At 42.1% G+C, this 17852-nt stretch overlaps 1 protein-coding gene across 3 annotated transcripts in view; it reads left to right on the plus strand.

The window, feature by feature from the left end:
* Positions 1-17852, plus strand: part of phactr3b (phosphatase and actin regulator 3b) — a 50333-nt gene that overhangs the window by 21266 nt on the left and 11215 nt on the right. For 2 of the 3 annotated variants that reach the window (XM_072382889.1, XM_072382891.1), the window contains exons 2-8: positions 188-346; positions 505-579; positions 718-858; positions 3144-3374; positions 3455-3662; positions 5052-5242; positions 5872-6025. In XM_072382889.1, the coding sequence (XP_072238990.1) occupies positions 188-346; positions 505-579; positions 718-858; positions 3144-3374; positions 3455-3662; positions 5052-5242; positions 5872-6025 (1159 nt within the window). The remainder of the gene's footprint in view (positions 1-187; positions 347-504; positions 580-717; positions 859-3143; positions 3375-3454; positions 3663-5051; positions 5243-5871; positions 6026-17852) is intronic. The other variant, XM_072382890.1, reaches the window with a different exon arrangement.

Below are 17852 nucleotides of genomic sequence, written 5' to 3' on the forward strand. Positions count from 1 at the left end.
GGCATTTACTGCCAGTGACCCACATTTTCCACTCTCACATGATGGAGGGGTGTCCATACTGTTCAGCCAATTGTGTTAGACGTGATTAAAGAAATTCTTCAACCTTGAGCATGTCAGTGAGGCCAGTAACGTCAGGAATGTTTGAGTTGTGTGCAGCCTGTTTTAAGGAAGCTGCTTTGTGTTGCAGATGTGATGGACCAGCAGAGGGCGCTGCATTCTGGTTGCCTGGTCTCAGGGGTCCGTACGCCTCCCGTCCGCCGCAACAGCAAGCTGGCCAGTCTGGGACGCATCTTCAAGCCCTGGAAATGGAGGAAAAAGAAAAACGAGAAGCTGAAGCCTTCGGCAAGTGAGTGTGACAAATGTCTAGTGTTTCCTTCAGCGGCAGTAAACAGCGGATGGTTTGGGATTCACCTTGGGGACAGGAAGATGGAAGCTGCATCTGCAAATAGTTTTCAATTCCCATGCAGTCTTTGGCCCGGTTTCATCAATATTTCTGTTGTTTAGCAGCGGAGAAGAAGGCAGCTGTACGGCAGAAGAGAGATGACCTCGTCAGGCGGAACCCCGGGGAGACGGAAACAGGTGCAAAATCAGAGATTAGCACACCCTCCCAAGCATGCACACAAATGACTCCAGGCTCATTGCAGTTGACTTGTTCAGCCACATGATGCCCAACTGCTGCACACACTCATTGCTGTCCTGTCTGTGGGCTGCACGCAGAGTCGGATCTTGCTTGTGGGGGTAATGGTGAGGATCCAGACACTCCGACTCACTCTGATGTAGAGGACAGAGATGAGGAGCTTGTGGCACCTCTGGCCAGCACCAGCGAAGACCTGGGAAGTGACTTAGAAGCCTCAACAGGTAGAGTCCAACACTGGTCAAAGAGCACACAAAGCACACCATTGCTGTGTTGTTTTTTTTCTTTCTTTCAGTGTGAATTTATTGCAACGTCCACGAGTTAATGGATTCAGCAGATCACATGTCATTTTGTTTTTAATTCAGTTGATTTCAATTTAATTTATGTAGTGCTAGTTTACAATAAAAGTCACCTCACGCCACTTAACAGAGGAAGTTCAGTTCAAGTCCAGCAGTATGTTTAGTCCATTTAATGATGCTGTTGCTATTTTCTCCATGTTAGTGCTTCTAAACTGAAAGAACCGCTCTGTGTTGATGCCCGGAAACACATGTCTACATTTTATAGTATTTTGCTGCCACTTTTTGAGAAGTGTGATAAATATGTGGAACAATCTGATTTGGAGGCTGCTCCTGGGGTACGATTGAATAGTAAACCCCCCCCCCAAAAAAAAAAATCACAGCCAGTACAACTGGTTGAAACTATTATTAAGTATTGCGTTGAAAATTAAAGTGGTGGCATGCAAGGAACTGTGAAAGAGAAACATCTGCTTTCTTTCATAAAAGATGGTCAAGTGTTTCCTCTGCCAAAGGAGATGATAGGAAGCATTGATCTCCTTCCCTTTGTAAGTAGAGAATTCAAACAGCACTTGCCAAGGTTTCTACTTAGATACCTCTGGGTCATTTCATTCAGTTAGGAGCATTCCTAAGCAATAAAGACAGTTGAACCAGACCCTTGGTTGTGTTGGTGCTGTTGTTGGTCCTTTAACTTTCTGCTGTGGAAAATCCTGAATCCAAACTGGGCAAAGATCTTCTTTTTGGTTGAGTGAAAAGTGTTAAATTATGAAGTTTGTCCAGCGCTGCTGCTATTTTAGCTTTTCACCTGCGTTTCTTTGCTGCTTGTCCTTTTTGGTGCGTCCTCCTCTTCATTATGAAATCGGTTGTTTTATGGCCCCGGGGGCAGACAGAAACCTCTTCAAAGGTTTAAAATGCCATAAAACCTTTAAAACTAAACAGATTAATGTCCATGTGTACGTACAGTCACTGATGTCAAAGACATCCTGTGGTGTTGCAGTCATTATTCCAGTGTATACTATAGCAAAAATACTCAAATTAGAATAAATTTACATTTACAGATGCTCACAATGTGGAATGATCACATAACTTTAAGTTATTTATGTTCATCTTGCTATTATTTTCTTATAAACTATGAAACAAGAAATTAACCAAAGCCTATCGTGTAATATACATCTATATCTGTAATACAGCCATTAGATAACTAATTTGTTTAGGTTATCTCATGATGGCTGCTGAACCAGTAATGAATTGGAGGGGGAGCTGTAAAGTAAAACAAGTGGGCTGACTTGTATAGCGCTTTTCTAGTCTAGCTGACCACTCAAAGTGCTTCTAACACTAGATGCCACATTCACCCATACTCATACAGTCTTAAGTCTATACATAACTACATGCTTTCTAACCATTCATACACCGATGGATACACTGGGGGGGCAACGTGGGGTTCAGTGTCTGACCAAGGACACTTCCACATGTAGCCCGGGGAAGCCAGAGTCGAACCACCAACCTTCTGATTGATGGGCAACTGCGCTTCCTCCTGAGCTACAGCTGCCCAGAAGTAACATTGGTAACATCGGTAACTGCACAAGCAGCAGTTAATCTGAGAACATAAACTCAGTTTATAGGTGAAACTGAACATAACTGCGTGATTAAAGGAATTTTTTCAGTGTGTGGGCAGAGTTTTGAAGGAGAGCTGTACAATATCTGAGCGTGAACATTAAGAGTCCTGCTCAACTCAAGAGTACTCTTAATAAAAGATAGTGATGCCCCCTATACTCTACCTGCTTGATTCTTAACAGATACAGGTAGTAACAAGCTGGTTAACACGATGACTCATTTCATATTTAAAGAGCTGCTTTTTACCTCAGGAGTTGGTGGAGAGCAAATGTGAGGTGCAAAATGAGAATGAAACGTAGAGAAACATTCTTATGTTGATAACAGTCCACTGTGGCCTCACCCTGCCAGCTCTTATTATATCAGGATCATTCTGCTATTCACAAGTTGCCAGAAACATCAGTCGCTGGAGATCAAAGGCTACTCTATTCCATTTTTTATGTAAACAATGAATTCAGTGACTTTGGATTTTTAAGGCAGGAAGCATCATTCACGGAATAGGATGGTTCCATCTTCAGCATGTCTCTAATCGTCCACAAGGTGGAGACAGAGACTTCAGAAAGAAAGCAAAGCTTTTCCTCACCCTTGCTGATGCTTCATTTCAGTGCAAGATATGTCTGAAGATTCAAAGACGGTGGGAGATCCCAATCAGAGCGAAGATGGAGAAGATGAAAGCACCTCACTAAGCGAGCCCTGTGAAGAGCAGACGGTGGCGAAGGTTGAGACCATCGAGGGGAAACAGGAGGTGGCGGCGGCCAAGCCTCAGAGACGAGCCAGCACACCCCCTCCTCCAAACCTCCCAGTTAAACTGCTCACCAGACTGGGCAGCCTCGATGGTGAGTGCACCTGGATGAACCTGTGTCTCACCACCGCTTAATCACAAGAGCATCTGATTGTTGACTGATTTCTTCTTCAGGTGTTCCTTCGGTGCCAGTTAAAAAGTCCCCAGCCACCTTACCCAGGAACTTCACGCTCCCCAAGGATCCTCATGGCTCTCTGTTGAGAGGCAGGATCTCCACACCCACTGGGTCCCCCCACCTTGGAGCGCTGCACCAGCAGCTGCCCCCCAGCTGCATTATTGAGGAACTGCACCGCGCCCTGGCTACTAAACACAGACAGGACAGGTCAGACTGGATGTGCAGCGCTTTGAACACATGCCTTTTGTTGTGTCATTTCTATTTTGTTGGTGTCACCAGATCAAATAGAATTTGACTTTGTTGTAAATCGCTATTGTCCCAGCTTCCTGTTCACCCAAATATGAAGAATGTGGATTAAAACATCAGCATCCTGGCAGCTTATTTCGTAAACAATGACTTCCCATTTAGATTTATGTGTGAAGTACTTACAGTTCATTCCACCTTTTTAAGACTACACACTGTTTATTCCCAACACGTCCTCACATTATGTGTGTCGAAATGCCCCAACTTTCACTATTAAACTTTGCCATGAATTGTGCTATCGATTTTTCATGGTTCACTTCCATCCTTCCAGGTCTGGATAACGTGTTGGACAGGTCCTCATTAATATTAGGCATGAGGTCTTAATGTTATGGCTGATTGGTTTTAGGTCTTAATAAAATGTCTGTCGCATGCTTTGGTACGTTTAAAAACTTCAAAGATACAGAACATGGGCTCGCCTTTCACCCATGAAACTAAAGCTCCTTTCATTGCGACTGGAGTGAGCCACACAGCTCCAGTTCAACTCTTTCATCTGCAGAGTGTGCCTTATCTGTCCTGCAGCCTCAAGCAACCATTTAAACGTGATTTTGGACAATGAATTACACTCAATTGCCTGTGATGCTTGTTCATACCTTTTTTATAAGGCATACAGCATCTGTCCAGAGAGCTCACACCAAACTGATGCTTATTGTCAAATATTTACATTTCCCTCGTCTGCAGCTCATCCACAGATGGTTGGTATTGATTAACTCTTATGGGCACAATCTCATTGTGATACAGGTATTGAATAGTTTTTTAAACACTGCACTACAGTTAGCTACCCTAACCCTTTTTAAAGTTCTTTTGGCTAAGCTATTAGAGCTGTTGCAGATTGACCAGCTGTTGATCGCCTGTTGAACTGTTCCACCTCTGACCATTCTTCTTTTATTCGTCCGAGTTCATGTTTCATGTTCTGGATGATGCTTTCTTTGTCAATTCTTAGAAATACATTTCTATTTTCAGTCATGAAAATTTAAAAAAGAAATGCATCAAACTTGCATTTGTTCGGTCTCGGTTATTTTGCGCTGCATGTTAGGATGTTGGAGTATGTGTCTCCAAAACCAATAAACATATCAAAATGTGACTTTTATGTACCATTACACAACCACTACATGCACATTAAGAGAGCATCCTATTGCAAACTAAGTATCTGACACAGCAGCAGATTGTATTTCATTGGTTTTTATTGAGTTTATTTATTTATTTTTGTTGCTTTTTAAACGCATCTCAGCCACCAAACAAAGCCTTTGCTGAAGTTGTCTCTTGACGGGCTCGTCTGGTGACATGTGATCTCAGTTTCCAGACAAAGGAAGCACGCTCTTCTCCGAAACGCAGACTGGATGGACGCCTGTCTCGCACGTCCAGCACAGAGAGGGAGCCGGCTGGGGAGTCGGAGAGCAAGAAGGAGTCTGATGAGAACAAGGAGAACTGGCGCCTGGACGAATACTTGAGCGACCAGGACAGCTGGAACGAGTCCGTGATCTCTGGTAGGTCTCCTGACGGCGGACACGTACTTGAATATTTACTTTGCTGCTCTCTGCCTCTTAATATGCAAAGCTAACAGAGTCTGGGCACGGTGTCAGAGGATAACGAAGCAGCATAATCTCTGCTGATGCCTGTTACAGTCAGAGAATGACCTGGAGAGTTATAGCACTAGTGAATGGCAGACTTGCTGGTATTAAGTTTCAGTGACCTGCCAACATCTGCTCTGGTGGCCTAATTCTTGATAATTCATGTGGGTCAGTGGTGCACAGCCGCCTGCTGTTAACATGTGTGTGACTCTGGAGGGAAAATGTCAAAAGGGTGGGCCTAAAAGCGAAAGCAGGTTCCCTGGTTTGCTGGTTTGCTGACCGCCGAGCAGAACTGATGAAAAAGTTGTTGGCAGGTGAATAGAAAATGATTACTCTGAACGTATTTTAACATTCTGAAAGGTTTTCCAGATATTTAGTGAAGAGATTTGTCGAAGGCGTTTTTTTCCTCAGGTCTTAGCAGGAAGCACAAAAGCACGCTGTGTGGTGATTAGCATCACAACAGCAGGTTTATCTGGAAAACTATGCCTGGCAGCCCGACAATCACCGCGTCTTTACTAATCTTACTTTGTGCTGAACAACCACAGGGACCCTCCCGCGCAGGATGAGGAAGGAGCTGCTGGCTGTGAAGCTTCGGAACAGGCCCAGCAAGCAGGAGCTGGAAGACCGCAACATCTTCCCAGTCCGCAGCGACCAGGAGCGACAGGAAATCCGCCAGCAGATAGAGATGAAGCTGGCCAAGTGAGTCGCTCTGTGTGGACCCAGATCAGCATACCATCAGCTCCCCCCCATCAGACCCCCACCCCTCTCATCACGCTCTACCTCATGTATGTCTGTTTGATCACTCAGCACCACTTTGGTCTACATTTTGCCTGCTTGTGTTTTCCTCCCACCACCCACTGTCCCATAACAAATCCTAACACCTCTCACTGTTCACGTGGAGATCACATTTGTAATGCACTGCTGGTGATATTTACTTGAATCGGTTGTGTGTTTTGAGATGCTACCTCCTCTTTTTGTATTCTTCATATGAGGAAATGTTGGCTCAGCATGGACACAGAACTAGGGTAGCTCATGCTAAACTGTCCTGACCTAAACCCTCAGTCATGAACATCCTTCTCGTCTTACCCCCAGACACATAGCAAAGTAAACATTTAGAGCCGTTTTTTCCTGGTGACCCAGTTTAAGCGTTTCTCTCAGACTTTACAGCTGCTTAGTGGACCACTGTGTCTAATCGCCAAAGTTGTCTGGCAGCTGGTAATGTAACAAGCGTGCAGTGTACAGTGCAGTTTATCAGAGCTTTCCTCTGGAAAACAGCTGTTAGCGGAAACAAGGCAGAGGAGAGCAGACAGCGACCGTGAGACGGAATATTGAGTTGTCATGGAAGTTAAGAACATAATGAGTAATGCACTGTAAGTTTCAGCCATAAAGCCAAACCAATAAGCTGAAAACTGAAGAATTTATCTATGGATTGACATCTTGTACATCTCGCAGGCATTAGATCCTTTCTTGATTCTTGAAAAACTCTGACATTGTGTACTGGTATGTCTGATGTGTCCATTCATATCACAGCTCTATGGTAGCCTGATTATGAATGAATAATGATGTGCAAAGTGACACTCGACCACTCAGTCAGGGCACAACTCATCAGTACATTTTCTAGGTTTTTGGTTAAAGCTAATCCGCTGTTGGCTTAAAACAGCTTAATCCATCCTGCAGGTAATCCTACATTTTATGAGGCTGATCGTCTTTTTCTATTTATTTTTTCTAACACTGTATGTTATGCAGGTAAAAATAATGCCTCCTTTCATATCACTGTACTTTGGCATAAAATGTGAGGGCTTTTTTTCCCTTTCCATTGATGTTTTGCACCTTTTCTTGAATGGGGCTTTTCTCCATCCTTTGGTCTAATTCTTTGAGTGTGGAAGAGGATTTTCTGAAACTCAGAAGAGGAATGCAACACAGAACATAATCGCATTTGTTGCGTTATGTAAAAGGCAGTAGGCTGTTATTATGCTGGCTTTGGTTTGGCTCTTTTGGTGAATAACCTGTGATGTGAGCGCTCAGAGTCTGAGGTAGAAGGTTCACACTTCCAGCACTAGATCTATTGGTTAAAAATTGGCTTTTGGCTTCAAATTAAAGTTCGATTGCTGCTGTTTCCACCTACCAAGCAGGTGTTGGTGCCGGACAGTAAAACGGCAGCTCTCTTGACTGATTGGCTTTTTGTACTCACACAGGGTTGAAGCTGCTTTTGTGGCTGTTTTCGCTTTTACTTTACGGACAATAAGCACACCGAGTGTGTTTGTCATACCTTTGTTATTACGGATAGCTGTGATGACATGTTTTAGCAGTACTTAGCAACATGAGTGTTGATGAGTGCAACATGAGTGTTTTAATTGGAGGTTGACCTGCTTTCAGATGGTTTAAACAGAAGCTTTTGTTCTCTGAATGTGACACATTACATTAATTAGTATTTCAAATGCTTCAGTAAGACTCCCAGCTCAGATGAACTAGCATGTCTTTAATAGAGTTTACTTGGTGAGCAAATACTGAAACTATCAGCATATTGTAATGTTTAGTTTGTTACATGATATGAGAATTAGAAACGCATTTTTCAGAAAAGCATCATGAACCTTGTTGAGCTGGTTTCCAGATTGGCAATAAATAATGCTCAAACATTGTAGCATATAAATTTGATTTATATAAATTGGTATGATGTGCATATTAAGGCTACTAATGATGCCATAAACAGTTGATGGAGGCCTCTTTTTAACTGTAATGACATTTTATCAGTGGTGCAGCACAAAATAACCATGTAAACAAATTCATTTTGAATAAATGTCTTTTTTAGAAGATTTGTGTAAAATAAAATCTCAATAATTCCACATTGTAGAAGTACAACTAAAGCACTTAACTCCACTTCGAAACACGCAAAATATCTAATTTGCACGCATTGTAAGTGGCTGTTGCACTGCCTTCGTTGTGCACTTTAAAATATCTCCAAACTGTGTGCGTAGACCCCAGACATGATCGGGCTCTATGCACGCAGCAGCATGACGTAACTTCCGTTGAAATCTCAGGATGTCTGTAAACATCCGGTGCTTTGCTGGTCCATTCTCGACATAGATGTATGGCAAGCCAGTTTTTGTTTAGTTTTTTTAATCGGTCTTTAATCACGTCATTATAGTTCTGTTTTCAGGTTTTTTTTAATTTTTTTTAATTTGCTTTTGTGGTTTTTAGTTTATTGTTCTTGCTTAGTTTATTGTTTAGTTTATTTATCGTCGTGCTGGCCGATCGGACAATCCAACGCACATCATTCATGTTGACTTTTGGCACAGTAACATGTGAATTTCTTCTCAGGCTCCGGCATTAATAGCTGCTGTTGTCTGCACTCTGAACGTCGACCTGAAATAAGATTGCATCTTCAACCAAACACGGAAGTGTGACCACGAGTGTGACGGGCATAGAGCCCATTCCCCGTCTGCCCTAACGTTACAGTGTTGTTTCTGTCCGTGCAACAACATTGATGCAGTGGAACCTATTAAGCCATTATCATTCCGTTTGACAATCTCTTGTCAGGATGAATTTAAAACATGAAGATGGTCATAATTGTTGTTTTTAAGGTTAAATCCGATCATTCCCACCCGATTCCGATCATTTAAAAAATCACGTGATCGGATCGGGACATCCTGAGTAATGACTCTTTTTACTGGATACCATATCATCTTTAAGGACGTGGATGTTGTATCTCACTTGATTCAACATTACACAGCCTGTTTCCCTCTGTCACTTTCACATGTATGTCTAAATGAAGCCGTAACGGTAATTAACAGTGACCAATGTCGAAAAGACTTGATTCCTTTGATGTTTGAAAAGGGAAACATTAGCCCCACCGTGCAAGTGAAGACTGTTAGAATCTGTAATTTGGCTATTGTCACTGCTGCAGGACAGTTCAACTTTTGATGTATTGAATGCATAATTTGGTCACTTTTAGGTTAATGTTCCTTGATCTTCATTCATCCCTGTGAAAGTGATGGAAAAATCTGTGCAGCACATAAGATTTGTCGTTTGTGCAAATTTAACCGTACATAAAGCGAGGTGTGATTGTCCTTACAGTCACAGTTTTCTCATGACAACATGTCACGCCTCCGTAAAACTGGATATGTGCATGTCAAGTGTACAGTTGTATACATCTCTGCAGTGTTAATGCCTTTCTTTGTGTTCAAGTTTAGTGAACATTCAGCGTTAAGCTCATGGGGGTTTGATTGCATCACACTAACAGCATCACTGTTTGTTATCAGCTATTGTTGTTTGTTATCAGCTCAAGGAAAAGCACCTTTCCAACATCCAACCTGCACGATTAAATAGATAAATATTGGCACTGTTCAAACTTTCCTCCTCTTTGGTTTCACCCTCACAGAGTTCTTTTTCTCTGAGCTAAATGAATGAAAAAGCCTGAGCTGCAGCTCTCTGTCAGACCAATCCAGCACCATTTTGTTGAAATAAAAGGTTGAATTCTTTTTTTTAGCTTAATGTGAAGTTTTATGGTAAAATGACTTGTTTTTATAAAAGAACTCTGGGAGGACTAGAACAGTTTTGCGTGATGGTGTAGCTTCTTTTCTGACAAACAGCAGCTACCCTCTGCAAAGAGGAGTGAGCCACTTTTACAAGCAGCCACTGCTATGTTTTACACAGCCACTGCACGCTTGGCACTCCGATATGAATTGTTAATGTGATGCAACATGTTGTGTGAAACGTCGACTCTATATGACAGCTCACCTTATGCACTGTCCAGCCACATGCAAATAGCAAATGTCGTGCACGCACCGAGGCTCGTTATGTCACTTTCACAGGCATGTCTGAATGTGGGGTGAGGCACATTCACAGAAAAGTGATCGGTGTGTGAATGCTGTCACTTTAACGTGTTGATGAAGCCCTTAACGTCATGCATGAAAAGTCGTAACGTGAAAAGGGCTTTTGTCCTAACTACTGTCTGTTCAGATGTAATCACATTGTTTAGTTGAGCAGTTCTCAGCCTGAGGGTCCGTCCATTCCAAAGGGTCACACGATAACTGTGCTGCCATGACTGATGGGAGAGTGAAAGAAGAGTGTAAAATCCTACTACTCAAGTCATATATTTGGGATTTACAACATGAGGCAGTTTGACTGGAGGTTATGCCACAATATTTTGCTACTTTTTTTTAGTCGCTGATTGTTATAATTCTATAGATAATTAGTCAAAGGAAGTGTGATGTGCCAGTATCTTCAGGCTCCTGTTACTCTGTAGTTGGCCATATCTTGTGTAGACATGTCTAAAAGGAACATAGTGATCAGTTCTAGGAAAACTAATCTTACTGTGTGGATGTGAAAGACCAAGCTGTTCGATTAATATTGGAAATTGTGTTCCTCTATAGATAGCCACAGAACAGTCTGATAGTCGTCGTGTAGTTTTTAGAACTTAAAGGTCAAGGTGGAGTCTGTTCCCTCCAGGGGAATTGGCCCCCTGTGTGTCCTGGTTAGGGTTTTATTAAAGCCGCTGCATCATCACAGGTCAAAGCAGCTAATTAGAGAGATGAAGACTTAACTCTGAAAGAGAGTTGGTTTCCGTTCCTGTCCGACCACACTGAGAGGGAGACGGACGTTTGATGAAGCGTAATTCATTTTCAGCTGAGCCTTTTGCTCCCCGCTTTGTTACTTAGCTGTGAGAGATGAGCATGGCAGGGTGACATTTACACGGGCTAAATAATAATATTGCCCACCAGCTTCTTTGAGCCTGGCATCAGGCTTCCCCATGTGCCTTTTCCTACGCCCTCACCCAAGGCATTTCACAGCTGCGTGTCAGTCTGGTTAGGCGCAGTTGCTTTGCCTGCGTCTGATATATATGTGACGTTATCATAAACCAAAGCCGCTCCAAGCACGCTTCCTTCCATGTGAGCACACATTCCGGCAAGTAATTGCAGAATAGCAAAAGACACATTATGAACTTTATAACTGAGCGTAGCAGAATGGACAATGGAAGCAGTTGGGCCTTATGACACAGCTTCATCCCAAACTCTGCTTATATAAAGTTTGTTCCTGATCACTCTTGCATAATGAAAACAGGAAGTGATCAATTATGTGACAAGGAGGTAATGTAACATCGGGATGCTGGGTAATGTGCAGTGTGTAAACAGGACAGTGGCCTGTTGTGTGCTTGACGGGTCATAAAGAGGACACATTTGAGATCAATTACAAAAGGGAATTTCAATGTTTTTCTTACTATAGGCATTTGGATATTGTTTCACAATAGTAGGAGACATACAGTGCACATTCTGAAATGCAGATGTACAGATGGATCTAGGTATGTTTACTTATGGCAGAGTATGAGCTAATCTTGTGCCAGAATTAACCCTAAATGTGTGTTCTTATTTAAAGCTTCATTAACAAGGTCCTGCACAGCCATTATGCACGACCATGACACATGGCTGCTGTTATTTATAACCTCGGAATTATATTAGTATTAGTATATTATATTATATGTATTATAAAAGCGTATGATTTTAAAGTAAATCAAGGAAGAAAATCACTCTCGCACCGAACAAGCTCTGTGAAACTCTTTTTCAGTTTTTCATCTGTTGGTCCCAGGAGACATAGGCTGGCATGTAGACCAGACAATGTACACGAACATGGATATTTTCCCCTAAAAGCACTTTGAATTGCCTTGTGTACGAATTGTGCTCTACAAATAAACTTGCCTTGCCTTAACCCCCCCCCACACATCCTGTTCATACACATTTACAGTCAGTAGTCAGTAGAAAAAAGCAGGGTATGACCAAGACAACACAGGTTCCACAGTGACGGCTAACCTTACACTGGGTCGTACATACTTACCTTATTATTATCCAGTTAAATTTTCAGTTTTTGGACACAGTACAATTCAAGCCCAATATAATTGAATAAAATCAAATAAGTAAAAAATACTAATTAACAAATTGCCTAGCAAAGGAAACCAACAGATTGCTCTTTGGTTCAGTCCTCTGTCCTGAGCATCTACAAGGTGACAGTGGAGAGGAAAACTCCTTTTAAACAGGAACCTCCAGCAGAACCAGTCTCAGGGGAGGGTGGCCATCTGCCTCGACCACTGTATTGACATTCCAAGGGTGTTTGCTGTCAGAAGTGATGTCCAGTTGCCTGATGAATTGTTTAGAGTGTGCACAACTTCTCTGACAGCACTGACAGGGGATCTCGTTCCAGTCGTCTTCCCCTCGGTGTGAGGGCGAAACAGCTCACTCACAGCCAGAGAAAACTCCAGCAGTAGCAGCAGCTACTTTATTCTTGTTGGTATCTACCATTATCGTATCAACAATGGGAGGTTAAGAAATATTCTGTCAAACGTTGTCAAGCGTTAACGGCACACAATCAACTGTGGCAAGCCAAATTTCCTGCTACTTTGTCAATATGACGACACTGTAAATTAAGTTTTTTTTTAAAGATATTTTCACATCGCCCCGAGTTTTTAATAATATTGAATTGGAATTCAATTGGAATTTGATACACAGTAGTACTGTGGGAATATAACCATTTACATTTTTTTTTTAAGACTTTGATGGCAGAGTAAAAACATTTTCATGGATAAATAGGAATCTTTACCCAAAGTGATGAAGAGCCAAAAAGGAAAGTCGAGAAGTCCCTGATTCAAACCTCGTGAGAGAATCGTGGGGATTTAGTGATGAATGGCTGCTTGTGAAAGTGGCTAGCTGACTTTGTACAGTGCAGTTTTTGTAATCTCGTTGACCAAAGTGTCATCTTGTAACCAAACTCTTAAACCCAACACACAAAGCTATTTTTCAATGACAAAAATGGCCCACAAGAGTCAACTGAAGGAGAAATGCTTTTAAGGTCTGGCAAAGCAAAATGTGTAGTTCTGTTAATGTGTCATGGAGTGCTGCCATAACATTAAACAGCTTTGCCACCCAATGTTAGACTTTCCCAGTTATTTCTTTTGCACATCTGTGGACTCATTGCAGCGCTTTTGGTAGAAAATGACAGAACATCCAATTTAGTCCAAATTTATCTTGGAACAACACAACAACTTTCACTTGTGTGAAGTTATGCAGTTAAACAGTATACAGAGGAGTGGATGTAAGCTTTCTGACAGTAGTAGAAGTATGAAATTATGTTTTAGCAGAGTTTTGCACGAGTATCACAGTGGCAAGCAGGTGCTACCCCACTTAGCTCTGAGTTACTGGCCACAGGTCTGGCTGTTCGACATGACCTGAGTCAGGGCTGCAGACGGCTGAGGCATGCCATTGTTTGGAGTGATGGCACCGTGTGCTTGTCTGCCAGTGTTGTTATCCTGCTGACCACATGGTTTGCAAGAGAACATGACGAGTCCCTCTGGGCAGCTCGCACAGCAGCAACAAAAGCTGCTCTCTAAACATCCACTCTGTATTGTTGGTTGTGTACACGTGCTATGAATCATACGGAATCTGTCGCATTGAATGGGTCGTGCTAAATGGAACAGAGCTGTGTTTGTGGAGGTGGCTAGAACTCTGTGTCCTGTATGAAGCACTTGTATCAGCGTTGAAGTACCGTGAAGGGCCTTGGGAGGCACAGCTGTTTGTGCGGCGATGGGAACAGAACAGTCTTCATTACAGGCAAAGAACAATCGGATGTTCTTACCTTGACTCTAAATCAAACATCCGCCTGAGTTACCCCGTGCAGATGAAAACATCATTTGAAAATGAATGGGAGACATTGTGCTGTCATTTTGCTCTGAGCAGGTCAGATGTTCTCATTTGATGCTGGTATGTGTTTAAGAGAGGACATGTTGTGCCATTTATTTTTTCCCAAGCCGAGGCAATTTATGAAGGTTGATATCTAATGAAATGTCTGTGTCATGCTTTAGATACCACAGAGAAAGTACCACAGCCCCTTTTACGCCATGAAATTACAGCTTATTTCAAAGCTGCTAATTTTAGGGGGAGGATTTATCGTTTTGTCACAACTTGTCTCTTCTCTTCTACGAGGTGAGTCTCATCTCAGGTCTCTCCTACAGCTTTGTAAGGCTGCAATGATGCATTTACGTCATCAATTACTTAATTTAGTTTATTTGCAATGCATTGCACTGTTTCCATCACCAACAAATCTTCCAAAGTGTCTGAACCTTGGGTACTGAACATCTATAAGGACATCAGAACTACGAGACAGCTGTGTATATATTCTTGAGTTTCGTCAGATTGTTGGTTGGTACCAGTACTGTGTTTCACAAACAAATACTTGAGTGTTGACTCAAGATTAGGCTAGCTAATACAAATGGCTTGTATGGCCTTCGATCATGCTTGGAAGTTGTAGGCACTGTGTCCATGCATGTGCAGAACAGGGCTCGAGAAATACAACGCACTTGGGGATTCAAGACTGCCCATCAGAAGTCAGATTTCTTAGTTTCACAATACTGGTATTATCTAATTTCTTTCTCTTTCTATATTATTGCCGATAAGAATTTGGTGCTAACAGCAAAGCAAAAAAAGAAAGGGCAAAAGAGTTTTTTTTTTTAAACCTATGGGGTTTTAAATCGGGTTGTGTTGACTTTTTCTCGTTGGTACTTACCTTGATGCCTCTTTCTCTTGAGAGCGCGCTTTCTTGTCCTCTCATGCACAGAAATATGTCCCCTGAGTGTGAAATGTGATTATAGCTTCTTTCAAAATTACTCACTCCTACTCTCAGTTTAGAATCACTAATTAACCCATCAGGCATGTATTTGGAACGTGGGAGAAAGCTGAAACACCAGGAGAACAACCTACGCAAGCGCTGGGAGAACAAGAACAGTCCACACAGACAGACCCGCCAACCAGGGGGTTCTGACCTTGCTTGTCTACACACAGATGTTATGTACAGTGGAGCGGTGGGCAGCCATTCACAGCGCCCGGGGAGCATGGGGGTGCGGTGCCTTGCTCGAGGGACCTTGGCTGTAGCAAGGAGGTGGACTGCCACCCTTCTAGCTGCTCGTGTTTATGAGGTGTTTTAACCCCATTCAGCATTGGACAGGAGCCTCTGCTCCCATTCCCACGGAGAATCACAAAATATGACCTTTTTCTTTTCTTTTCTTTAGAAATGCAGTACACGGCCTCATCTTGTGGAGACAGTGTGATTTAAGATTAACCCCTCTTTTCACTTTATATCCAAATAATTGAGGGATTTTACTTGGGGAATCATATGATATTATAAAACATATGAGTTTCTTAATGCAGCATAATTTTATTTGATGGTTTCAAGAAAGACTAGACAAAAAAAACTAAACTAAGACTGTTTTTAAAATTTTTCTTACATTTTCAGAACAGACAAAGCATTTATGGGAGGTAGTGAGTGAGTAGTGTATACGTTTCTCTTGAAATAAAGTAACATCAGGTAACATATAAAGATTTTAAATACTTTAATAGGGAACTATTGTAAATACCTTTTGAAATTGTTCCTTTTTATAGAGCTATTTAACAAACTTGTTGTGTTCAGCACATGCACGGCTATACACTGACAAACGCATGGAATATTGAATCGATTTTCATCACTTTAGTGCATCGCTCTGCAGCACAATGCAGAGCAGCAGGCAGGCCCAGGATAACAGAAGGGAACCCTCTCTTTCTAAATTTAGCTGCCACTGGCAGAATGGTGCATCGGCACCCATAATCAATGGCCTGTTTACGTCACTGTAGAGCTTCCCTTCCCGTTGACCCAGTCCCCACTGATGGAGAAAAAGCATTCTCTCTCCCCCGTCCCCCTTCTGATTAAACTGTCCCTACACCTCTGCAGAGGAGCTTGTCGCAGTTTACTGCATTGCTTTTATTGGCTTTTTTTTGCAGGCATTTTCAGTTTGTTCGCTCTGCTGAGAACATTGTTATATAAATGTGACTCTGCAAAGACTGCTGAGGTTTCTCTGCAGCCGGATTGACCCTCTGTGCAGTGGCGAGAGGGTGGCAGTCATGCATCCAATAACCGAGAAGAAACCTCTAAGTGTGGTTCAGAAGTGATGCTTTTTCTTTTCTCTTCGTTTGGTAGTTTCTACGGGTCACATGGTAGCGCTGTTGCAAGGGCTGGCAACTTTTAAATTAGGCTAAGATAAGTCAGTGTTTGGTATTGAAGACATTACCGGTGCAGTGGAGGTTTAGTTCTACCGACACACTTTGGTAACAGAGATACCCTGTGATTTAGGGTCGTGCGACTATAACCAGCTAGACTAGCGCATTTCAGTTGGTTTGAATGACAAAAGGAGAAGGACAAAGAAGATGACAACAAAAGGAAATTACCAAAAAAAAAAGTTGTAAAAATTGCACAGATTTATAAAGCTGGTGTGTGACATAATGGGTCAATCAGTAAAAGCTTGATTAAAAAAATATGCCAAATAATAACACGCCATAAGGTAGTTGGAGATATTTGGTCAATAAATCGATACCCCTCTTGTGCTTGTACACTGAGTAAAGGACTACGGTCTTATTGAATTAAATGGCCTTATTGAGCTTTAATCGCAGTTCGACTTAACTCAAGGTTTTCTTCACGAAGCTGACAATCAGCTGCCAGGAACATCTGGAGCAGTTGAAAAACCATCTCTCTTGTCCTCTCGGAGTGTAAAGCATGGCCAGGTTATTTCAGCTTATTCAGCTCATTGAATTGGCGTCATTCTGAGTAGCTGTTCGACATGGCTGAAGAATCCGGGATTTCACCCATTTTCGCCCGCCTGCCCAGTTCTCACTAATCATATCCTCACACTTCACGCAGATTTCTGTGATGAGCTTCTATGTTGTGACATTAAGCAAACACTGTTTTGTGTTAGTTTTTCATCGACGCAGTCCTCCGGTTTACCTTCTTGAACATCGTAAACCTTTTTTTCTACGTTCTCTTGTGCAGGTGTAGATGATACATCAGAGCTGATTATTCAAAGTAAAGCTCAGAGTAGACGAGCTTGTTAATGTCTTTAGCTCATTAGCTTAGCTTGGTCCAAAAGGAACACTAACGGTTTATTCAAGAAACTAACCTGTTAAGTCCTGTCTCATTACTGTACAAACAATGGCTCTTTGAGGATGGGTTAGTTTTCCCGCAAATAAGGTTTGAGGAAAAAAATAATGGTGGAACACATTCATTCATTAATAAACAATGATAACTTTTTTTTGCTAAGACAGCTTGCGTCTGGTCAGCAAACCGCAGTCAAAATTCACCAAATTTGCACTAGATTAAAAAAAAACAAAAAACAACAAAGATTTATCACAAAAGCACAATTCTTCCCTTAATTATCAAACTGTCTGAAAAAAGCTGAAAGAACAAAGCCAGCGCCATAACTGACAGCTGCACCCAAAGCCACAACAATCGAGCATTAAACGAAACAACAGCAGAACAGGTGTGAGCTACAAAACCAGTGGGGATGCTTTCAAGTTATAATTGATTGAACTGATAAAAGGCCTTTCTGGGGCAATGAGTTATCACTCAAATAGTTCACGTGATGTTTTCTGACACTTAACAAGAGTCCAAAGTTTAAGGATCCAGTGGAAGGAGGACACATAGCAGCGATATGACAGGAAGCTACTCAGTATTTGCCCTGAGA

The sequence above is a fragment of the Leuresthes tenuis genome, unplaced genomic scaffold, assembly GCF_036924035.1.
Source record: "Leuresthes tenuis unplaced genomic scaffold, fLeuTen1.0.hap1 SCAF_3, whole genome shotgun sequence".
NCBI classification, from domain to species: Eukaryota; Metazoa; Chordata; class Actinopteri; order Atheriniformes; family Atherinopsidae; genus Leuresthes; species Leuresthes tenuis.